Source organism: Pelophylax lessonae (assembly GCF_965119305.1).
Source record: "Pelophylax lessonae genome assembly, chromosome: 3".
Classification (NCBI taxonomy): domain Eukaryota; kingdom Metazoa; phylum Chordata; class Amphibia; order Anura; family Ranidae; genus Pelophylax; species Pelophylax lessonae.
Window position 1 is genome coordinate 333,585,201 of NC_138770.1, and position 25,309 is coordinate 333,610,509.

A 25,309-nucleotide genomic window follows, 5' to 3' on the forward strand; every position below is an offset into this window, starting at 1 on the left:
ACTGAAAAATTGGGCGTGCAAAATTATTCAGCCCTTTTAAGTTAATACTTTGTAGTGCCACCTTTTGCTGTGATTACAGATGTAAGTCGCTTGGGGTATGTCTCTATCAATTTTGCACATCGAGAGACTGAAATTTTTGCCCATTCCTCCTTGCAAAACAGCTCGAGCTCAGTGAGGTTGGATGGAGAGCGTTTGTGAACAGAAGTTTTCAGTTCTTTCCACAGATTCTTGATTGGATTCAGGTCTGGACTTTGACTTGGCCATTCTAACACCTGGATATGTTTATTTGTGAACCATTCCATTGTAGATTTTTCTTTATGTTTTGGATCATTGTCTTGTTGGAAGAAAAATCTCCATCCCAGTCTCAGGTCTTTTGCAGACTCCAACAGGTTTTCTTTCAGAATGGTCCTGTATTTGGCTCCATCCATCTTCCCATCAATTTTAACCATCTTCCCTGTCCCTGCTGAAGAAAAGCAGGCCCAAACCATGATGCTGCCACCTCCATGTTTGACAGTGGGCATGGTGTGTTCAGAGAGAGGAGCTGTGTTGCTTTTACGCCAAACATAATGTTTTGCATTGTTGCCAAAAAGTTTGATTTTGGTTTCATCTGACCAGAGCACATTCTTCCACATGTTTGATGTGTCTCCTAGGTGGCCTGTGGCAAACTTTAAACAACACTTTTTAGGGCTATCTTTAAGAAATGGCTTTCTTCTTGCCACTCTTCCATAAAGGCCAGATTTGTGCAGTATACGACTGATTGTTGTCCTATGGACAGAGTCTCCCACCTCAGCTGTAGATCTCTGCAGTTTATACAAAGTGATCATGGGCCTCTTGGCTGCATCTCTGATCAGTCTTCTTCTTGTATGAGCTGAAAGTTTAGTGGGACGGCCAGGTCTTCGTAGATTTGCAGTGGTCTGATACTCCTTCCATTTCAATATTATCGCTTGCACAGTGCTCCTTGGGATGTTTAAAGCTTGGGAAATCTGTTTGTATCCAAATCCAGCTTTAAACTTCTCCACAACAGTATCTTGGACCTGCCTGGTGTGTTCCTTGTTCTTCATGATGCTCTCTGCGCTTTAAACGGACCTCTGAGACTATCACAGTGCAGGTGCATTTATACGGAGACTTGATTACACACAGGTGGATTCTATTTATCATCATTAGTCATTTAGGTCAACATTGGATCATTCAGAGATCCTCACTCAACTTCTGGAGAGAGTTTGCTGCACTGAAAGTAAAGGGGCTGAATAATTTTGCACACCCAATTTTTCAGTTTTTTATTTGTTAAAAAAGTTTGAAATATCCAATAAATTTTGTTCCACTTAATGATTGTGTCTCACTTGTTGTTGATTCTTCACAAAATATTACAGTTTTATATCTTTATGTTTGAAGCCTGAAATGTGGCAAAAGGTCAAAAAGTTCAAGGTGGCCAAATACTTTCGCAAGGCACTGTATGAGCCATGATTGTTGTATTTTCCTTTTTTAACCCATTGTGAATAAAAAAAATGTATGGTTTTATATAATCTGTTTACACTATATTTCTTTATTTGGATGTTACAATATAATTAGGCCAGTAAAGTCCCATTTAGGGGGTCCTTTTCCAATTTTATATATCAAAATGTTGACTGAACAAAGAAAAATCCTTTGGCATAGAGAAAACTCATTATGTACCGTATCTATAGTTTTTATTTACATTTTTAGGGGGGAAAAAAATTGAGGACATGCTTTTTTTGGGGAGGAAAAGTAACATACTGGAAACAAAATTACAAATGTTCCTGACAAAGAGAATACATTTTCCGTAAAAGCATGTGAAAATATTGTCTTCATATTTTTTATTTTAGTAGCTGGATTTGACATGAGTGAAACAATGCGAGTTGTGTGCTGTGTTTTTATTAAAAAAATCTGAAATTATATCTGTCCTCAAGTCTCATTAAAAAGAAGGTCGTAATCAAACGGATCAAAAAGAGAACATGATGTGAACATGCTCATCAGATGAGAAGAGTATGGTCTTTTATAATGAAAATGTATCACCATTATCAAGTAAATAGGCCATAAAAAGCTGTGTGGTTTAATCTCAAACTTTACCTTATCACCGTCTCTTCCAGAATTACCTTTAAAACCTGGTAAGCCACGTGGTCCCTAAAATTAGTCATATCATTATTATAATATGCTTGGATGTTTTTTCAAAATATCAACACATTAAAATATAACATTGAATTATATTTGGTCTATATACAGTATACATTTATTTATATATATATTTTACAGCTTGTCTAATTATATAACTTAAGTGATGAAATAACTGAGCAATGTCTTGAAAAGTTGTAATAGGATAATATGCCGTATGAAATGCTCTATTAGTCTGCAAATAATTTAACATAGCTGCTAGTTACATCACTCAAATGTTTTCCTGAAATTACACTGTACCATGTAAATGACCTAACTTGGATAAAATTTGAAACATCGTAACTGATTTTATCCACCCAACTTAAAGCAGGCAGTAGTAAATTCTATTATGCAAGTATTTTCCTACTAGAACATACGTGTATTTTGGCTGCAAATGTACAAAGTACTATAAAGACAATGCACTATATATTTTTACATTATTGTTTAGGCTGACTTTCAATTAACTAGTTTGGCAACAGGCTATAGAATATAGAGGATTTGCTACCAAATAAATGAGTATAAACTCAAACATAAAAACAAAAAAGTCATACACAAAACAAAAATGGTATTGTTTTATACTGTAATTTTGTTAGCATGCCATTTGCCTCGTGGGTATGTATCATTGCAAGAAAATCAATGGGATTGATTTACTAAATACAAATAAGCTGTTTATATTTCAAAAGAAGTTACAATTTGCAAGGGAATTTTCCCCAGGGCTTAGTGAATGTGGTGCAGTTTCACTTTTCAAAGAATACCCAATCAAATAACAAGAATAATACCAAAGCAGCATTTTTGCTTACACAGTATCGAATGAAGGAAGTCATCAGAGCTTCACCTCAATCACTAAGTTCTGGGGATAATTCTTTACAAACTGCAACTTCCTTTTCCAAGAGAATAACTTATTTGCTGTTAGTAAATAACCCCAATGTTTTAGAGAGTTATTCTACATAGAGCTATGATGTAATAATATAATTCAGTACAGTTGGATCATTATAGAATGTGGAGATGGGACATACCTTCTAACTCTACAGATCAGGTGTCCTTAAATAAAACAAATATAATCTACACCATGTGTGTTCTTTTTGTTCTACACAGCAATCCCTTGTGTATTGAGTACAAGTTTAAATAATTTAATTGACTAGCCACATTTCTCTAATTAAAATGAAGTCATACAACGTCCACAGAACATTTGAAAGAATGAAGGTTTTACGTTTTTTTTTTGTTTGTTTGTTTGTTTTTTAGCACACATCATGGATTTATAATCCTAGTAATTATTTTTTTTTATAGCACATAGTATTAAAATGTTAGATGCTTAAATAGCAATACAAAACAATGACCACTATTTATGCCACATCCCAAATTGTACACTATAGGAAAAAGAAAAGCAGGACCCCATCCTGCAGCAGGAGGACTTTAATGGCATGAGCATGAGAAAAACCCAATGTATAAAAAAGTATCAAAATATTTCATTAATGCATATATCATTAAAACAGGATGTACAACATACCATCCAAAATACAATCAAATAAACATTTAAAATCACAAGAAAATCATATCAATAGAGAATGTGACCTGGGTACAGCACTTCCCTATCTATTGCATCATCCTGGGTGCAGGTCCCCAGAGAGGGTGTCTATATGTTGGGTCGCCTCCGTAGGTCAACGCGTTTTGCTATATGGCGTAGCCTCCTCAGTACCAACATAGGAGTAAATTACATTCTGCTAAAGATAATAAACACAGATTAAGTATATACATAAATGTAGTTTCATAGTTAACTCAGATATAAACATATATTGAATCCCTGACATAATGGGATGACCCAGCAGATTAAATTGATTTTGCTGTAAGTGCTCTCTGGGGATAGTCAACTTACAGTTATATCAGGGATTCAATGTGTTTATATATGAGTAAACTATGAAACTACATTTATGTATATACTTAATCTGATTTAGTTACGTTTAAAATGGGGTAAAGTGAGGACATATAAAGTAAACATTTTCCTTTTTAAAGCTAATTATATGCAGACGAATTAAAAAATAGGAACCTTCCCAATGCTTAAATTGAACACAGACTTGTGTTGCTGTGGCTATTTTGGTGATTTTTATAGCATATATATATATATATATATATATATATATATATATATATATATATATGGAATAACATTTTAGTTACATGTGTTTTTTTTAAGAAGCTAGACTTCTCCTGTCTATATGCCAATGGACATGTTAGACTTGTTCATGAAGCTCAGGACAAGTGATTTAAGCAGGAAGTAGTGGGAGGAAAAAGCACTTGAACATAGCCATGTGCTGAGGACAAAGAGGACTAGTTTTGCAGGACTCCAAGAAGCAAGGAGCAGCCTGAAGAGATCCTGGATAAAAGGAAGATGACTCAATCACCAGGAAGGACTAAGTTAAGTAACTGTTTAGTGTATATCAATTGCATACATTGCCCATGCTCATTTGTTAGGGAGGGTAGATAGCTTGTGCATGTGTATGCATATTTTTGTAATATTTTGTATGTCTTTTATTGTTTTTCCTACAGTTGTATGTGCAGCATTTTTGTTAAAGTAAAACACATTAATACACTACAGAGGTTTTTAGGCTTCTTTGCTAGTACAGCAAAGAACCTTAAAAGACAAAGCAAAATAAGATTCCTTGCATCTCCCCTCATAGTTTAAATACCTTCAGCAAGTTTGTTCTCTATAAAAAAAAAAAAAATGTATTCACTGGCAATGTGCCTATGAACTTGCTAGAAAGTTTGACATTCTAGGAAGAGCTTAGTCCCTAGTACAGTCTCCTTTCTCCTCGATTGTCATAGCTCTATCCCCTTCTGATACTGTCTAATTACCATCTCTATTGGCCCAGCTTTTCTGCCTCTCATTTCTCTACATAATTTTGCATGTAACTGCTGGTGAATGGGATTTGTGACTCTACATCTAAGATGGTGGCACCCAGCAGCAGTCTTATCCAAGGGATGTCTACTCAAGAAAGCTTTTATAGGTAAATAGCATGCTTAAAATAATTAAATATACACATAGTATGGGAAGAATCTTGTGCATGGTTTGGCAACTGGGTCTCTTTAAGTACATGGCACCCAACTAGTAATTGATTCAGTGATCACAGACACACACACACACACACGCAGACACACGCAGACACACGCAGACACACGCAGACACACGCTTTTCAGAAATTTGGCGTGAGTTACGGCAGAAGCTTTATTGTTATATGATTATTGGGCCATTGATTTCTGTCAGTTTTTGTAAATGGTAAAACATAATGTTGATGTCACTTAAGATAATGAATAAAATTATTAGTTGATCTTCAAACATTACCTGCACTCCCGGGTTTCCTGCTATCCCCGGTAATCCCTGTTATGAAAAAAGTAAACAGGTTTTTACAGCATGCAGACTTATTGGAAGTATAGCTATTTTTCCACCCTATAAGATCAATGTATTAAAGGTGTATTCAGACAGTAAGCAGCAGCAGAATTGTACAAAAAATGTAAGCTCACATTGGGCAATCTGTATTTTGAGCCTATTGGAGGGGAGGGGACTACTGAAGACATCAACCTGCCACAGGGTATAAAAATATTCATTGGCCAGGAAAATTCATCCTAGATGATTAATGTGACACCAAGCTACAAAATCAAGCACTGGGGAAGACCTACAAGCATACACAGCTTTCCCAAGTCAACTATAATTGGTCAGATCAGGCAACAGTTCTCTTATGTCTGCAGACACATTAAAGCCTAGTATACACCATTCATTTTTTTCGTTCAAACCAGCCGGTTGAAGGAAAAAAAAACTGACAGCTCTGGTCCCAGCCACTGTACTAACAATCCGATCTTAGTATATTAATCTCCCATGTTGTTCTATCATGTTCTGACAGAGGGTGCAATCCCGCCAGTACACTCCCGTCAGTGCTGTCAGCCATTGGCTGAGACCGCTGATCGGGAGCCAGTCGGCTGCTGGTTTTCCAGCATGCTCATCCGACAGAAGTCGGCCATACGGTCGGCTTCTGTCGGACCAGCTGCCATACACATACAGGAAGAATGTAGGCCGGTTTTTATTGAATCCACCAATGCTGCCCAACATTCAGCCCATGTGTACTAGGCGAACATGTCTGTATTATCCATCCTTAACAGAGAAAAAAATATAAATATATATTTACAGATATATATATACATATATATATATATATGTGTGTGTGTGTGTGTAAATATATTTACAGTAGCTGACAAAAGTGAGTGCAGCCCATTTTTGTAAATATTTTATTATATCTTTTAATTTGACATCACTGGAGAAATGACACCTTGCTACAATGTAAAGTAGTGAGTGTACAGCTTGTATGACAGTGTAAATTTTCTGTCCCCTCAAAATAACTTCACACAGCCATTAATGTATAAACCACTGGCAACAAAAGTGAGTACACCCCTAAGTGAAAATGTCCAAATCAAGCACAAAGTGTCAATATTTTGTGTGGCCGCCATTATTCTCCAGCATTGCCTTAACCCTCTTGGGCATGGAGTTCCCAGAGCTTCACAGGTTGCCATTGGAGTTCTCTTCTACTCCTCCATGACAACATCACTGAGCTGGAGGATGTTAGAGACCTTGCGCTCCTCCACCTTTCATTTGAGGATGCCCCATAGATGCTCAATAGGGTTTAGGTCTGGAGACATGTTTGGCCAGTCCATCACCTTTACCCTAAGCTTCCTTAGCAAAGCAGTGGTCATCTTGGAGGTGTGTTTGGGGTCGTTATCATGTTGGAATAATGTTGGAATACTGCCCTGTTGTCCAACTTTAAAAGTCTGGAGTCTCAGTTTTCTGCATTCAAAGGGCAACCACAGAAAACCTCAGTAACCAGAAAGGTGATCATTCAAAAAGGAAAGACCACTGCCGCTAATGTTTGTGTGGACGAAAAGGTTCCCTGCTTTCTCACTGAAAGCAAAAATCTGAATTAAATGTGCAATGGAACTGACTACACTAAGGTTGATTTATCTAAGAAATATATGCTGTCTACTGCAAGTGTGGTTGCTTTAGATCAGGGGTATTGAATTAAAATTCAAGGAGGTCCAGTCACTAAAATTTTCTTCTGGCCAAGGTCTGAATCTCAAGTCTATGCCATGAAAGATTGAACGTGTCTACTTTCCTTTTCTTGGCACAAGCCACGCTCTCTGGTGCTTTTGGTACTGTTTCCTCCACACACACTCTGATAATACTCTGTAAATATAAATTAGATGTTCCCCCTTACATCAGGTGCCCCTATCAGAGTAATTCATTACACTGGGTGCCCCCAACAGACTACCCTCATAAATCAGTTGCCACACTTAGAGTGCCCCCTTAAGTAATGCGTTCCCGTCAGAGTGCCCACTTACATCAGGTTTCTTCAACAGAAGGCCCCCTTACATCTGGTGTCTCCCATCAGTATGCCTCTTACATAATTTGTCCCCATCAGGGTAACCCCTTTATATAAGGTTCCCCCATAACAGTGTCCCCTTACATAGGGTGTCCTCATCAGAGTGCCCACTTACATTAGGTTTCACCATCAGAGTGCCTCCTTACATCAGGTGTCCCCATCACATCAGGTATGCCCATCAGAGTGCCTTTTAGATTAGGTGTGCCCATCAGAGTGCCCCTATACATCAGTTGTCTCATTAGAGTACTCCTTTTCATCAGGTGTCTCCATCACAGTGCCCCTTTACACCAGGTGTTATTTTATTTTAAGGGGCATGCTGATGGGCATATTTTATGTTATTTTATGTTAAGGGGCACTCTAATGGGAACATCTTATGTTAAGTGGCACTCTGATGGGCACATTTTATTGTAAGGGACACTCTGGACAACAAAATGTGCCCATCAGCGTGCCCCTTAACATAAAAAATGTATGTAAGCTTGCCCCTTAACATTTTGCTGAAAAAAACATTTTTTGTCATTAAAAATACTGCACAGGCAGTCCCCGGTTTACAAACACGATAGGTTCTGTAGGTTTGTTCTTAAGTTAGATTTGTATGTAAGTTGGAACAGGTACATTTTTTAAGTGCAACTCCAGCTAAAAAATGATCTTTTGGATGGATAGCATAGGGGAGATTTAACACCCCTGTAAAGTTTGTTTTGCTGTCTGTGCCCCTGTTCAGAAGATTTCACCTCACATTCTGTCCCTATGACATTTGGATTTTGAAAATTTTGGATTGTTGTGGAAACAAGGATTGGTGATAAAGCTTCAGTGGAGACATATTTTTCCCATGATGACTCTTACAGGAGTGAATTTCTCTTCCTAGGGGTAGATTTCCTCTCACATCCTTTTGTCTCCCTCCATTTGTATGTTTGAGTCATATGTAAGTCATATGTAAGTCATGGTTTGTAACTTGGGGACCACCTGGCTGTATATAATGAATCTAGTGATTATTTACATTTTATTTACTGCTAATGTTGTTTGTTGCACACACAGGAAATTTTGAGGAATATTGTATTTTAGTGATTTGACACAGTGGGATCAAATTATAAGTATTTACTGGTTGCACTGTACTTTGAAGGTTTATATATGAATAGATTGGTGCATACGGTCAAAATTATTTTCCTATCATTATCAGTTTACTGAATAACTTACCTTGTTGACTGGGGTGGTTGTTTATATATATATTTCATACTAATAAATCCTAAATACTGACACACTTCTGAAAGACCCTCAAAATTCTGAACTTGATTACACATATTTGATAACTTGAATTGAGATACCTTACAGTTACATACCTCCAAGATAACAAAGCTGTTTCAAAAAATGTTATTGTTTATTTATTTACATTTGTTTTAGATGTGGATTGAATTAGGAAGTGTTAGAACCCCTGGCAGTTTTTTTTTTATTATTGTTTTCTGTTTTCCTACTGTGCAGTCACATTACAAACATTAAATGTATTCTCTCTCTCTCTCTCAGAGGAGATATGATAGTGAAATACAAATATCTTAATGGTAATTCTAGCATAGGGAGTAAACTATTCAGTGTCACGGAGCGTAAGAAGAAAGGTGGCCACTTAATGAAATTGGCGGAGAAGCTGTTTAACCTTAAACTGCGTAGGGGGTTTTCACTGTCAGGCAGTAAGGATGTGGGACTCACTCCCACAATCAGTGGTGTCAGCAGGAAGTACTGATAGTTTCAAAATACTCTTAGATAGGCATCTCAGCGAACATAGTATACAGGGATATGGGAATTGGTATTTGACATAAACACACACACCCACACAGGTTGAACTAGATGGACTGGTGTCTTTATGTAACATTACCAACTATGTAAGGGTTTTATTGCTGTTTTATTGCTGTCTGAGTTATCTCCACTAAGGTCACTGGGGCAGAAAATTTGTGAAAATGTGCCCAACAAGGATACAGGCAGCAATAAAACCCAAACAGAGGTTCAAAACTTTCTTTCTTCATAAAAAAAGCACAAACAAAACATTTTTTTGCTAGGGTTATACTTAATTTCTATTGGAACTACTAATTCCATTCTGTATAGAGTCTCAGACTCATGTCATTGTGTTAAAATAATGTTGTCATTATGAGTTGTACCTCTAATTAAATTATAAACGCCAAGATACTGAGTACATTTTTGCACAATGGTAGGTTTTCTTCTCCAGCTGGCTCAAGGCAATGCAATTCTGCATGAGACCACACAGTTAGTTATTATCAATTCTAAGCAAAAACATCAGTGCCCAGAATAACTATTCAAAGGCTTTATTGAAAAATAAGCTCAAGCTACATTCCCCTTACCTCTACGGCACTTGGCCCTTGGAAATTAAACAAATCAGATTTTTATTTAACAGACAAAGCACACTCTTCAAGTATATATATATATATATATATATATATATATATATATGGGAAGGGGAGAAGAATTTGAACCTGCTGACAATTTAATCAAACAGGAAGTGGGGGAACTCTCCAACAGCAATGCAGATAGAAGACGACAGTAAGGGAAGGCTAGAACCCACATATAAGTCTGTGTCCCTGTTGTATAAGGTCTCTAATTTCCTGGTTGGTAAAATTGTTGTCATCAGAACAAGAAGACAGGGTAAATCTTTCTAACATGGCCACAGATAGTGGTAATATCCCAACAGAAGTTCTAATTCTTTCCTACTCTATCCAAAAATGAAAAAGAGTTTTAGGTTTACATACACATTTAAGATGTATCGGGATTAGTCAGGTTAGTTTTGTGTGTAGTATTTGTCAGGTTAGGTCTGGGAGTGTTTGTGGGTATGTGGAATTGGTATGTTTTTGATGATGAAAGGCTCCTGGCAAGACCTAATAACTTCATAGATTAATAAGCTGTCATATCGTGTGAGGTTTTTTTGACTGAGCTGGCTGGGCAGACAATATAGGCACAGGTTTGGAAAGTTCAATTTAGAGTTGTCAAATGCTTCTTTTGGTTTCAAGAGGGATCTTGATGCTACATATAAATTTATGCAAGGATCTATGATGTGTATCTCAATGGTATTTGAGAATTATGATAGGGGGTGCACTTAATAAATACTTTCATTCATAAAGACTATAATATTGATGGCTTGTGTTTCAAGCTATAACTATTTTTATTACGCAGTGCTGTATAAGACATACTGTAAATAGTCTCACTGCAAGTAGGAAACTGACAAGCCCAGAGTATCCAGTACATGGTCATCTTTATTAGTATTACAATTATAGCATGCTATTGGAATCAGTGTCATTTTTAACTAGAAACATTTCCAATTACACAGCCAAAATGTACTGTATCCTAGCAACCAGTTATGTAACATAAAAAATTTCCTGAAGTGCATAAGGGGCTTTCCTTCTTGTAGCTGGCAAAAGAAATGGACCTAAATTGACTTTCTGTTTCCAGTTATTAAAAAAAGAGCCTAAGATTTTCCTTTGCAGGACTTTTTTTTATATCTAAAGTGGATTAACTGTAACTACAGCTTAAAACATTAAAACAAAATTCAAGGGCATTTGTTTAAAATGTCTTTAACAAATATAAAACCAAATAGATTTTTGCTATATCACAGCATCTGGTATACATACTATATCTATATGGTATCTTTACATATACACAACATATTGAGAGAAAATCATTGACTTTCTTAACTTTCTGTGAGGAAGTGATGTGGTATGAATGTAAAAGAAAGGGGGTAAGAGAGTTGACCTCACCATTTACAGAATACATGAGCAAATCCAACTTCTTAGTCTATTTAAATCAGGCCTACCCTTACTTTATGGAGGAGGAAGAGAAGTCACTACTCCTCTACTAGAGAATAATGTCACATGGAAGATGTGCAGCATTGTGTAACTTCTTTTGTATATGAAATCCTTCATTTACTCTTACTGAACTGTGATTGTGCTGCTTCTTCTTCTTACGCCTCATATCCCACTGTGTTCTAAAGGTTTCTCATTGCAAATTTATCTCTGACAATTATTTCTCTGTAACCCTTAGCACATCCCACATTGCACCACATTTTACTTACTATATCGTAGAATGCAACTAAAATACACTCCACATACTGAACTCCAAATAAACTCAGCTCAAGCCCATCACAACTCATACCTACAGCAGAGGTCCCGGTCATTGGTACAGCAGTCTGCAGATTGTCAGTCTGCAGATAGATGTGGAGCTCCTAGCCAGCAAACCTTAATTTTCCCCTAGCCCTCTCACTGATATGAAGTTCCTGCCCATGTTGTCTGTATCACTTCCCTCCTTTAAAGTAGCTACCAGATGTGCTGTGATAATCTTGTGCCATGTGCAAGAACAGAGTTATTTTCTGTCTGGCATATGCTTCTATTCTGCAGGGGAAAGACTGGGGAACCACAAGCCAAGGGGTTCCAGAGGAATTGCATTATTTTGCACCATTACCGCCAGCTCTTTCTTGACGAATACCCTTTTAACACTAGATATGAGTCAATTCTATTTTAGAAAGGGGAAAAGATGCCAGTTTTGGCAAATAAGAGCTTTGTAATCTCATTCTTCACAAGTGAATTGGTGCCAACCTATTTGAGCCAACTACCTTTTGTCTTTAATGATTTGGTGCTCGTGCTCTAAGAAATAATTAACTGAATAGAAACATTTGTGACAGGAAGTCAGGTAAATCTGTGGATGTAGTCACAGACAGGAGATACATTTCCACCTGGTTTAGAAAATTCACCAATTACTATAGGGTGTCGGCTGCAAAGGCAGCAGGAAAGGTAGCCAGGACGGCTTAAGGAAGTTGAAAGGCCTTCAGCTGTTCGGAATGAGGAAGTTAAGGCCTCTATAATTTGTCCAAAGGAAGTCTATTGATTGCTGTCTCCTGACGCTGTGTGAGCTGGGGAGAGGAGGACAGTCAGATGTGTGCCTCCTGACGCTGTGTGAGCATGGGGAGAAGGATTGCTGCCTCCTGACGCTGTGTGAGCTGGGGAGAGGAGGACAGTCAGATGTGTGCCCCCTGAAGCTGTGTGAGCATGGGGAAGACCTCCTGAAGCGATGTGCGCTGAGGAGGGTAAAGAGTGTGAAGACTACTCAAGGTGAGGTCTGGACTATTTCTATGTGAAAAGAAATAAATGAACTGTTTGCTATGTGAAGAGACAAGCAAAGGAATGGTTGCTATGTGAAGAGACAAACAAAGGAATGTGTTCTATGTGAAGAGTAAAGGGACATGTTCAATGGACATTTGTTGTGTGAAGAGAAAAACATGGACTATTGAGTGTCTGCGTAGGATCAGCAAAGTCTGCCCAACAGTAGGTTGGAGACAGACTTCCTTAGGTAGGTTCCTGTGTGTGAGAAGGTAGCCGCCCACAGTGGCAAGGATTTATTTTGTGTTTTATTTTTATTTTGATGTGTTTGACGCTTGCACTTGTGTGAAGAAAATTGCATGAATAAACCAAACTGTTGTTTGCAACCACTTCTCGGCTATCTCCCTGTGTAACTAACCCCCCAAAAGGGGTCATCCACACCCGCCACCGAGCTAATCTCCCACATATGGTGGAGGTATGGAGTAGGCAGAAGCAGAGATCCCTGCAAAGAAGTGCATATGTTCTATGCACTTTGTCTGGTGCATGAGATTGCACAATCTATGTGTGCAGGAGAGAAGATCCTGAAAGAGAGAAAAAAAAACTACTTGTTTTAAAGAGACAGTGGTCTCAAAATTTTTGATGAACTTTGTCTGGTGCATGAGACTGCACAAACTGTGTGTGCAGGAAAGGAGATCCTGCAAGAGAGAGAAAAGCTACTGGCTTTAAAGAGACAGTGGTCTCAAAATTTTTGCTGGACTGTGAAAAATTTATTGTGGAGTAATTGAAGATGGGGCGATCAAAGCGCCTGAAAGATGCAAAGCTAGCTGAAATGAGAGACCAGATTCTATGGATGGAGGGGATGTTACCGCCTGAACGAGCCCCATCCATGCCTGAGCAGAATCTGCTAAAGAGAAAGGTTGTTGTCCCTAGCAACACTGAGGCAAATGTGGATTTTCAGCGGAGCTTTGCAGCTCAACAAAAGGCTCACCAAGAGAGCATGGCAGGCTGGAAACAGAGACGCCAGCAGCAAATGGAGGCCATCGGTTTGGAGGAAACCGAGTATGTGTGCAGGGCTGAGCTGGATGCCTTGAAACGGAAAATGGAAGAAAAGGAACGAGCCCTGGAATTGCTTAGGATGGAGCATAGAAACGTGCAGGCTCAGGTGTTACAGTGGGAAGAATCCACTGCTCTTCTTTTTTCCGAGTTACAAAAATGTAGAGAGACTATAATGGAGAAAGATACCATCCTTATGGAAAAGGAAATTGAAGTTAAGACTTTGCAGGAGCAAAGTATGTGTGATATGTTGGAGTTGCGTAATCAGCTGAAAAAAGTCTTCAGGGGGTGCAGGAACAGAATGTCTCTCTGAAAACGACATTGTCTCTCAGCGACAAGGAGAAAAATTAAAGAGAGGCTAAATTACTGAGTACTGTGTATGAGCTCACCACTTTGAGCAATGTGGTAGATGAATTGCGTACGGACTGTGAAAGTTGGAAAGATGAAGCCCAACGTGTCCAGCAGCAGCTAAAGGAGAAAGAAGCCTGTGTGGCAGAATTACATTCTCATTCCCAGAAACTAGCCAATGAGGTAAAGGCTCTTATGCAGGGAAAAGGAGATTCTGAACACAAGAGAAAAAAAGTAGAGGCACAGCTGCAGGAATCGCAAATCAAAGTGTCAGAAGGTGACCGATTGTGTGCTAAGCTGTCACAGAAGGCAAACCGACTGCAGGTTGAGTTGGACAATGTCACAAATCAGCTTTCTCAAGCAGACAGCAAATCTAGAGAAATTGCCAAAGATTTTTCTATCTTGGAATCGCAGCTGCAAGACACTCAGGAACTCTTACAGGAAGAGAGGTGTCAAACAAAAAGAACAAAGAAAGGGCGCACCGACCTAGCGCATTATCCTCAATAAAAGGCTTTATTTGACGAACATATGATCGTCCATGACCGATGAGATGACTGACGCGTTTCGAGGCCTAGCCTCTTCCTCAGAGCCCTGAGAGCCCTGAGGAAGAGGCTAGGCCTCGAAACGCATCAGTCATCTCATCGGTCATGGACGATCATATGGACTAAACACGGACAATTGAGCAAATCAGCTTGACACGCCTTATGTTTATCTACGTCTGTGAGTAGCCATTTTTTAATGTTACATAAATAAAGCCTTTTATTGAGGATAATGCGCTAGGTCGGTGCGCCCTTTCTTTGTTCTTTTTGCTTGTAGTACCGGTGGACGACCCCAGTCCGTTAAGGGCAGCAAGACCGTAGCCATCTGAGAAGTCCCGTGAGGAGTGTGGTTGAGGGGCTTGGATACCAAGCGCAGGAGAAGGGTGGTTTCACCTTATTGTTTTTTGGAGAGAGGTGTCAAAGGCTGAGTTTTAACACAAAGCTCAAACAAATGGAAGATGAGAAAAATGGCTTCCTGGAACAATTAAAAGAGGAGGAGGAAGCAAAGAAAAACCTATCAGAGCAAGTCGCAACATTGCAAGCTCAGATAGCGGATATGAAAAAACCCATGGAAGAAAGCGTTGGCTCATTAGAAAATGTTGAAAATGTGAAAAAGAAGTTGGATCAGATGCTTGGTGAGGAGAAGTCTGTGTCTGCAAAATATGCAGAAGAACGCGACCGTGCAGAAATGGAGGCGTGTGATAAAGAGAGCAAAGCCTTGTTCTTGGCTCGCTCCTTGGAGGAAGCTCTAGAGCTTAAGGTTGAGCTAGAAAGAGCTAACAAACAGCTGTGTACAGAGATGGAAGATTTGGTCAGCTCCAAGGATGATGTTGTGAAAAGCGTTCAGGAGCTAGAAAAGTCTAAGCGAGCCTTAGAACAGCAAGTAGAAGAGATGAAGATTCAGTTGGAAGAACTTGAAGAGGAATTACAGGCAACAGAGGATCTGTCCCAAAGAGGGGATAGTGTGCCTGATGCAGTTTATAAAGAGGATCAGTGTTTTGGGGTCTGTCCTGAGTGAGCATCAGAAATGTGATGACATGTTGCTTGAATCACCCCTTTGGAATAAACAGTTCCTTCAAAAACTTCAAGCATTGGAAAATGTATCATTAGAGCTTCAGCAAACAAAGGAGCTGTGTAAGAAATGTGATGATTTCTCAGTTCAGGCTAAAAACCTAGTGTTGAAAACTAAAGCTAGTGATATAAGGCTTGGAGAAAAAAGCAAACACCACCTAGTGGAGAAAACTAAGGCTGTTGGTGAAAACGTGAAGCAAATTAATTTCAAGTGTCTTTCAGGGGATATTTCCAAAATGGAACTGGTGAAAGACAGTGTCATGGTCTTACCTTCTTGCTGTTCTCCTTCGTTTGACATGTGCTGGCGGCCATCTTGGTTTCTGGGTTTCTTGTAGCCTCCCACCCTGCGGCTCCTCCTTCCCACTGGGAGGAGCTGGATGCCCAGCTCATATATATAGGAGGTCTGTGGCTTCAGTTCCCTGCTTGGTCCTCCTGTGTTCACATGCTTCTAAGACTGCTGCTGCTTCTGGTTCCTGTCCCTGGCTTCGTCTGACTACCCTGCTGGTTCCTGATCCTGGCTTTGTCTGACTACCCTGCTGGTTCCTGATCCTGGCTTCGTCTGACTACCCTGCTGGTTCCTGACCCCTGGCTTCGCAAAAGACTCTGCATCAGTTTCGCCATCCGTTTGGACTTTTGCTTTACAGCTTGTTTTTCAATAAAGCTTTCTTATTTTCACTTATCTGTTGTTGTACGTCTGGTTCATGGTTCCGTGACATTAGGACCAAGCCATGAATTCTGACGGTACAGGGCCATCCTCGCTACCCACGCTGGTTGCCAGACTTGATCAGCAGGATCACCTGTTGGGTCGGTTCGCCGTGGCGTTGCAAACCCTGCTTGAACGCACGGTACCACAGGCCATGAATTCTGACGGTACAGGGCCATCCTCACTACCCTCGCTGGTTGCCAGACTTGATCAGCAGGATCACCTGTTGGGTCAGTTCGCCGTGGCGTTGCAAACCCTGCTTGAACGCACGGCTCATTTCGCTCCCGTTGCCGATGGGTCGGTTGTCGCTCCTGGGCCCGCTCCTACTGCCGCTCCGGTTGTTGCGCCAGAGTCTACCCCGACACCTGTTGTTGCGCCTGCGGTGTTTCGGGGTATGTCCGGTTCTGCCCCCCTTCCACAGCGCTTTGGGGGAGAGCCAACTCAGTGCCGAGGTTTCCTTAACCAGGTGGGCATTTATTTCGAGTTGCTGCCACATGCCTTTCCTACTGAGAGATCAAAGGTGGGCTTCTTAATCTCGCTGCTCTCGGACAAGGCCTTGGCCTGGGCCAGCCCTTTATGGGAGAACAACAATCCGGTGGTTGCCGAGTTTTCCGGTTTTGTTGCTTCTCTTCGGAAGGTATTCGATGTGCCGGCTCGTGCTGCCTCTGCTGCGAAGCTCCTTATGTCCATCAGACAGGGTTCACGATCCGTAGCTGAATACGCCATTGAGTTTCGTACCCTGGCAGCAGAGGTGGGCTGGAATAATGAGGCTCTGGTCGCTGCTTTCTCTCATGGTCTCTCGGATGCCTTGAAGGATGAGGTTGCAGCTAAGGACCTACCAGTGGAGCTCGAGTCTCTTATTTCTTTCCTGATTTTGATTGACACCAGACTCAGGGAGAGACCTTCCTTTAAGGAGAGTCTGCGGAGGCCTCCTAACAGATTGGCGCCTACCTTTGTTGTCCCACCCGTGCCTCCCTCTCCTCCCACGCCTCCTGGGGATGACTTGTCTGGGGGTGAACCCATGCAGCTGGGGTTTGCTCACCTGTCCGAGGGGGAGAGGGTACTCCGGAGACGCGAGGGCCGATGCATGTACTGTGGTCTCGGTGGGCAATCGTGAGGAGTATGAGGTGAGCAATATCCTGGACTCACGCCTGGTCCGCGGTCGGGTGCAGTTTTTGGTTCATTGGCGTGGTTATGGTCCAGAGGAGCGTTCCTGGGTTCCCTCCGCAGATGTCCATGCTCCTGCCTTGCTCCGAGCCTTCCACGCACGCTTCCCTCAGAAACCGTTCTTTACTCCGTGGAGGAGGGGCCCTTGAGGGGGAGGTACTGTCATGGTCTTACCTTCTTGCTGTTCTCCTTCGTTTGACATGTGCTGGCGGCCATCTTGGTTTCTGGGTTTCTTGTAGCCTCCCACCCTGCGGCTCCTCCTTCCCACTGGGAGGAGCTGGATGCCCAGCTCATATATATAGGAGGTCTGTGGCTTCAGTTCCCTGCTTGGTCCTCCTGTGTTCACATGCTTCTAAGACTGCTGCTGCTTCTGGTTCCTGTCCCTGGCTTCGTCTGACTACCCTGCTGGTTCCTGATCCTGGCTTCGTCTGACTACCCTGCTGGTTCCTGATCCTGGCTTCGTCTGACTACCCTGCTGGTTCCTGACCCCTGGCTTCGCAAAAGACTCTGCATCAGTTTCGCCATCCATTTGGACTTTTGCTTTACAGCTTGTTTTTCAATAAAGCTTTCTTATTTTCACTTATCTGTTGTTGTACGTCTGGTTCATGGTTCCGTGACAGACAGGTGGCAGAAGTTTGATCGTGATCTTGAGATGCATTCCATGTGGAGTTCAGATAAAGAAAAGGAGCTACAAGGGAAAAGTAATGCAATAGCAGAAAGTGCATTGAAGAAACCTGTAATAGACTGTGTTGCAGTTCCATGCTTCTTCACTGATGCAGAGAGGAGGTCTGTAATGGATACCACCCAGATCGCTGGGTTCAACTGTCTACGCTAATTAACTGCTTGCCGACCGCCGCAAGTAGATTTACTGCGGCGGTCAGCCCCTGCCAGGCAGAGTGACGTTAATTAACGTCACTAGCCTGGGAGGGTCTGGGGAGCGAGCGCGCGCCCGCGGAGGCGCGCTCCCGCTCCCGCGCGGTCACGCGCCCCCCCGCGCGTGTGACCAGCGGACCCGATGTCCGCCGGCCACTCGGCGATCGTCGGGGGAAGAGGGAGAATGTCAGGCAGCTTGTGTAAACAAGCTGCCTGTCATTCTCCTCGCTGTAAAGACACTGATTACACGGATCTAGTATGTAGATCCGTTGATCAGTGTCCTTACAGCTAGAGCCACAGCCAATCACAGTAAGAATCACGCCCCTAGGGACACACACAGCCCCTCCCTCCCAAATAAAGTTAACCCCTTCACTGCCAGTGTATTTTTACAGTAACAGTGCATATGTATAGCACTGATTACTGTAGAAATGTCACTGGTAACCCCAAAAGTGTCAAAAATGTCAGTCAAGGGTCCGATCTGTCCGCCGCAATGTCGCAGTACCGCAAAAAAAAATCGCAGATCGCCGCCATTACGCGTTAAAAAGAAAAACAACAAAAATGACAAAAATCTTTCCCTTTGTTAGTAAACGCGATAACTTTTGCGCAAACCAATCAAAATACGCTTTTTGCGATTTTTTTTACCAAACATAGGTGGGATAAAACAAATTGGCCAAAAATGTTAAAAAATTTTGATTTTTACATTTTTTTTGGGGGGAATTTCATATAAAAAAATGTGAAAAATATTGCTATTTTTGCAAAATTTTCGCTCTTTTTTTGTTTATAGCGCGTGATCAAAAAATCGCACAGGTGATCAAATACCACCAAAAGAAAGCTCTGTTTGTGGGAAAAAAAGGACGTCAAATTCATTTAGGTACAGCGTCGCACGACCGCGCAATTGTCCGTTAAAGTCACGCAGTGCCGAATCGCAAAATACCCCCTGGTCTTTTAGCAGGAAAATCCTCCGGGGCTTAAGTGGTTAATGAAGCTACTGCCTTTGACCCATATGTTGATGGAAGGAAAGTTGATGATGTCGCTGGAAAAATGAACAGGGGTCACTTTGAAGAAATGTGTGACAGCCTGTTGTCACAAATGGAAGGCCTTCTGCACAGCATCTTAGAGCAAGCTAAGCTCAAGAATGTTGAAGACATGAAGACTAGCACAATTGAGTTGCCTATGGATCACGGTCCTCCATGGTGGATAGGACAGACAGTTATGCAGGACAAACTTGAGAAGGAGTGAAATTATGCTAAAAATGCAGTAGAGGAATGTGTATATGAGATGAGGGACAAACTGTGTGACATTTATGAGGAATCTGTCAATGAAGATGACAGAAACAGTTTCACCCTGAAGCTTGAAGATACTAAGAGGCTTATCAGTGAGAGTCAAGAGCCGGGCCTGACACATGCGTGCCTGGAAAACTGTGTCCCAACCCTAGGGTTGAAACAAGAGGGGGGGGTATGTGACAGGAAGTCAGGTAAATCTGTGGATGTAGTCACAGACAGGAGATACATTTCCACCTGGTTTAGAAAATTCACCAATTACTATAGGGTGTCGGCTGCAAAGGCAGCAGGAAAGGTAGCCAGGACGGCTTAAGGAAGTTGAAAGGCCTTCAGCTGTTCGGAATGAGGAAGTTAAGGCCTCTATAATTTGTCCAAAGGAAGTCTATTGATTGCTGCCTTCTGACGTTGTGTGAGCTGGGGAGAGGAGGAGAGTCAGATGTGTGCCTACCAACGCTGTGTGAGCATGGGGAGAAGGATTGCTGCCTCCTGACGCTGTGTGAGTTGGGGAGAGGAGGACAGTCAAATGTGTGCCCCCTGAAGCTGTGTGAGCATGGGGAAGACCTCCTGAAGCGATGTGCGCTGAGGAGGGTAAAGCGTGTGAAGACTACTCAAGGTGAGCTCTGGACTATTTCTATGTGAAAAGAAATAAATGAACTGTTTGCTATGTGAAGAGACAGGCAAAGGAATGGTTGCTATGTGAAGAGACAAACAAAGGAATGTGTTCTATGTGAAGAGTAAAGGGACATGTTCAATGGACATTTGTTGTGTGAAGAGAAAAACATGGACTATTGAGTGTCTGCTGTAGGATCAGCAAAGTCTGCCCAACAGTAGGTTGGAGACAGACTTCCTTAGGTAGGTTCCTGTGTGTGAGAAGGTAGCCGCCCACAGTGGCAAGGATTTATTTTGTGTTTTATTTTTATTTTGATGTTTTTGACGCTTGCACTTGTGTGAAGAAAATTGCATGAATAAACCAAACTGTTGTTTGCAACCACTTCTCGGCTATCTCCCTGTGTAACTAACCCCCCCAAAGGGGTCATCCACACCCGCCACCGAGCTAATCTCCCACACTTTCCTTAAAGAAAGTATTTAATCAAACATCTGCAAATATGAGAAAAAATGCCATATATATATGTTGGAATCTGATTTTCTTCCAAAAATTCACACTCTTCTTTTTATCAGGCATGAACATCCATTGATACCTGCATGATAGGAAAACACCCTAATTACAGCCCACAGGCAGCACAGTACCATACTGGCTATACCTGGGAGAATTAGTTCAGCAGTCAAAATATGCTAAAATATGTCTTTTTCTCTCAACACTGGTTCTTGAAGTCTTCCAATGGAACCATTTAGACAAAATCGTCACACAATTGTCCTCTTGTTTGTGTAGCAAATTAAAACATACTAACTTTTTTAAAGCATCCTTGGCAGTGATTGCATTCAATGTTATTTAAGAGTGACATGCCCTATTATGGTATTTAAATAACATAGAGCAGACCTTTTTTTTAACTTCTGGCTTAAAGTGGCTGTCTGAGTTGCCTGAAACCAAAATATGCTAAAAAACTCATATTGCAGAGAAGTGCATATTTTTGTACACATTATTCTTCCTTGTGAGAAAAAAACAAACATAATATTATTAATAATACTGTTAATAATAATAGTAGTAATAATAAAAATAATAATATTAATATATAGCAATGAGAATTACAGAGCATTTGCTGCACTCTGCTAGCTCTTGAAATAAAACTGAATTTTTGGCTAAAAAAGTATATCACAAAAGGAAGGCTTATGATGTTAACACAGGGTATATTATCTCTCAAAGTCCCCTTGTTCACTCTTGTTAAGTAGGAAATAAACATAAGTAGCTCAGTGCAAGAAGTTGATCAGTACCAGATACAAACAATATGTATGATTGTCTGTTTTTATTAACATGCCAAAGACACAAAAGGTCATAGTACTAGAAACAATTATCTCTATGAGAAATACAATGGATCTCAAGTTTTACGCAACTAACCATACACTCCCATTTGGTAAGCAATTTATTTTACTGCTTTGTATCTGCAGCATCTGAAATATTTATGAATGTGCACAATGCACTGCAAATTACAGCTACAATATAAATCTAAACATTTTTTGTACATGTGTATAACAATGTTATAGTACTCACAGGCTTACCATCTGGACCAGGTTGTCCAGGGGAACCAGGAATACCAGGCTGTCCAGGATCTCCCTGTAAAAAGGCAGTTATATGCGTTATAATAATAATAAAAGAATAACAAACTAATAAACTGTTTGCAATTTTTGTGTTTTCTTTACCATAATAAAGCATAAATTCATCTGAATGTATTTAAAAGAAACTGATTTCTGAAAGCTCTGGCCAAAAAAGCCAGGCAAAGGGCAAATGTTCAGTCACCAGTAAGTTGTACCTGTTTATCTGCTGCCACGTGTCCTCTACAGTCATGTGAAACATAGAGATACTTTTTTTTTCTACAGAAGCAAACAGTAGGAGGTGGGGAGCTGAAGTTACAAACTTCACAGCTAAGTTAGGTTTTTTTAACTACGTATCTTTATCTGGCATTGAATGAAGGCCATACCCTGTGATCCCACCTTTTCAGAAACAGCATAGTCTTCTGCATTGCCAAGCACAAATATATACTAATTCCAGCCAAATTGAGCAATCGTTCCTAATGTTACTATGCTATTGTCTTGCTTTACTTTGTCAAACTAATGAGGTTCTAAAGCTGAAAGATATGTTTATACACAGATCTGTCAAAATGCTAGCATTACACAAATCTTTATTGCAGTTTTGAAGCTGTATAAATGATTAACCACTTAAGCCCCGGAAGATTTTACCCCCATTCCGACCAGGGGGTATTTTACGACTCGGCACTGCGTGACTTTAACTGACAATTGTGCGGTCATGCAATATGGTACCCAAACGAAATTTATGTCCTTTTTTTCCCACAAACAGAGCTTTCTTTTGGTGGTATTTGATCACCTCTGCACTTTTTATTTTTTGCGATATTAATAAAAAAAGAGCGAAAATTTTGCAAAAAAATGACATTTTCAACTTTGTCTTTTAAAAAATATCCAATATACTCAATTTATGTATTTTTTTTTGGCCAAAATATATTTAGCTACATGTCTTTGACAAAAAAAAATTCAATGAGCGTATTTTTATTGGTTTGCGCAAAAGTTATAGCGTCTACAAACTATGGTGTAAATACAGAAATTTACGCAGCTTTAATTTTTGACTGCCTATCTCATTTCATGAAGTGCTAAAATGGCAGGGCAGTACAAAACCCCCCCAAACTACCACTTTTTGGAAAGTAGACATCCTAAGGAATGTTCTGAGAGGCATGTTGAGCTCATTGAATATTTCATTTTTTTGTCACAGGTGTTTGAAAAATGACTAAAAATTGTTTTTTTTTTTTTTTTACACAAAGTTGTCATTGAAATGATATATTGCTCACACATGCCATGGGTATATGTGTAATTACACCCCAAAATATATTCTGCTGCTTCTCCTGAGTACAGGGATACCACATATGTGGGACTTTTTGGGAGCCTAGCTGTGTACGGGACCACAAAAACAAATCCCCACCATCAGAATTTCAAAGGGCGTACATTTTTCATTGCATTTTCTCACTACCTCTAACGGTTTAGGAGGCCCTGAAATGTCAAGATACCACAAAACCCCCCCAAATGACCCCATTTTGGAAAGTAGACACCCCAAGCTGTTTGCTAAGAGGCATGGTGAGTCCATGGAATATTTTATATTTTACCACAAATTTTGGGAATATTACTATTTTTTTTTTTTATTTTTTTTTTTTACACAACGTTGTCACTAAAAGATAAAATTCTCACACATGACATGGGTATATGTGGAATTACACCCCAAAATACATTCTGCCACTTCTCCTGAGTATGGGGATGCCCCATGTGTGAGACTTTTTGGGAGCCTAGCTGTGTACAGGACCGCGAAAACCAATCAACACTCCCAGGTTTTCTAATGGCGTAAATTGTGCATGTCACCTCTGCACTACCTGTCACAGTTTCGGAGGCCCTAAAATTCCAAGATAGCACAAACCCCCCCCAAATGACCCCATTTTGGAAAGTAGACACCCCAAGCTATTTGCTGAGAGGCATGGTGAGTCCATGGAATATTTTATATTCTGCCACAAGTTCCGGGAAATACATATATATATATTTTTTTTTTTTTTTTCACAAAGTTGTCAGTAAATGAAATATTGCTCACACATGCCATGGGTATATGTGAAATGACACCCCAAAATACATTCTGCTGCTTCTCCTGAGTACAGGGATACCCCATGTGTGAGACTTTTTTGCAGTCTAGCCGAGTACAGGTCCCCGAAAACCAGTCCCCGCTTTCAGGCTTTTCAAGGGCGTAAATTGTTGATTTCACTCCTGACTACCTATCACAGTTTCGGAGGCCCTAAAATTCCAAGATAGCACAAAACCCCCCCAAATGACCCCATTTTGGAAAGTAGACACCCCAAGCTATTTGCTGAGAGGCATGGTGAGTCCATGGAATATTTTATATTTTGCCACAAGTTCCGGGAAATATATATATATATATATATATATTTTTTTTTTTTCACAAAGTTGTCAGTAAATGAAATATTGCTCACACATGCCATGGGTATATGTGAAATGACACCCCAAAATACATTCTGCTGCTTCTCCTGAGTACAGGGATACCCCATGTGTGAGACTTTTTTGCAGTCTAGCCGAGTACAGGTCCCCGAAAACCAGTCCCCGCTTTCAGGCTTTCCAAGGGCGTAAATTGTTGATTTCACTCCTGACTACCTATCACAGTTTCGGAGGCCCTAAAATTCCAAGATAGCACAAAACCCCCCCAAATGACCCCATTTTGGAAAGTAGACACCCCAAGCTATTTGCTGAGAGGCATGGTGAGTCCATGGAATATTTTATATTTTGCCACAAGTTCCGGGAAATATATATATATATATATATATTTTTTTTTTTTTCACAAAGTTGTCAGTAAATGAAATATTGCTCACACATGCCATGGGTATATGTGAAATGACACCCCAAAATACATTCTGCTGCTTCTCCTGAGTACAGGGATACCCCATGTGTGAGACTTTTTTGCAGTCTAGCCGAGTACAGGTCCCCGAAAACCAGTCCCCACTTTCAGGCTTTCCAAGGGCGTAAATTGTTGATTTCACTCCTGACTACCTATCACAGTTTCGGAGGCCCTAAAATTCCAAGATAGCACAAAACCCCCCCAAATGACCCCATTTTGGAAAGTAGACACCCCAAGCTATTTGCTGAGAGGCATGGTGAGTCCATGGAATATTTTATATTTTGCCACAAGTTCCGGGAAATATATATATATATATATTTTTTTTTTTTTTTTTTTTACACAAAGTTGTCAGTAAATGATATATTGCTCACACATGCCATGGGTATATGTGAACTGACACCCCAAAATACATTCTGCTGCTTCTCCTGAGTATAGGGATACCCCATGTGTGAGACTTTTTTGCAGTCTAGCCGAGTACAGGACCCCGAAAACCAATCATCGCCTTCAGGCTTTCCAAGGGCGTAAATTGTTGAT

At 40.6% G+C, this 25,309-nt stretch overlaps 1 protein-coding gene across 1 annotated transcript in view; it reads right to left on the reverse strand.

Moving 5' to 3' along the window:
- The window catches only part of COL21A1 (collagen type XXI alpha 1 chain), a 342,213-nt gene that overhangs the window by 64,860 nt on the left and 252,044 nt on the right, over positions 1–25,309 (reverse strand). Inside the window, exons 10-12 of the mRNA XM_082251479.1 lie at positions 21,872–21,934; positions 5,504–5,539; positions 2,086–2,139 (exon numbers count right to left, since the gene is read on the reverse strand). Coding sequence (XP_082107605.1) covers positions 2,086–2,139; positions 5,504–5,539; positions 21,872–21,934 — 153 coding nt within the window. The remainder of the gene's footprint in view (positions 1–2,085; positions 2,140–5,503; positions 5,540–21,871; positions 21,935–25,309) is intronic.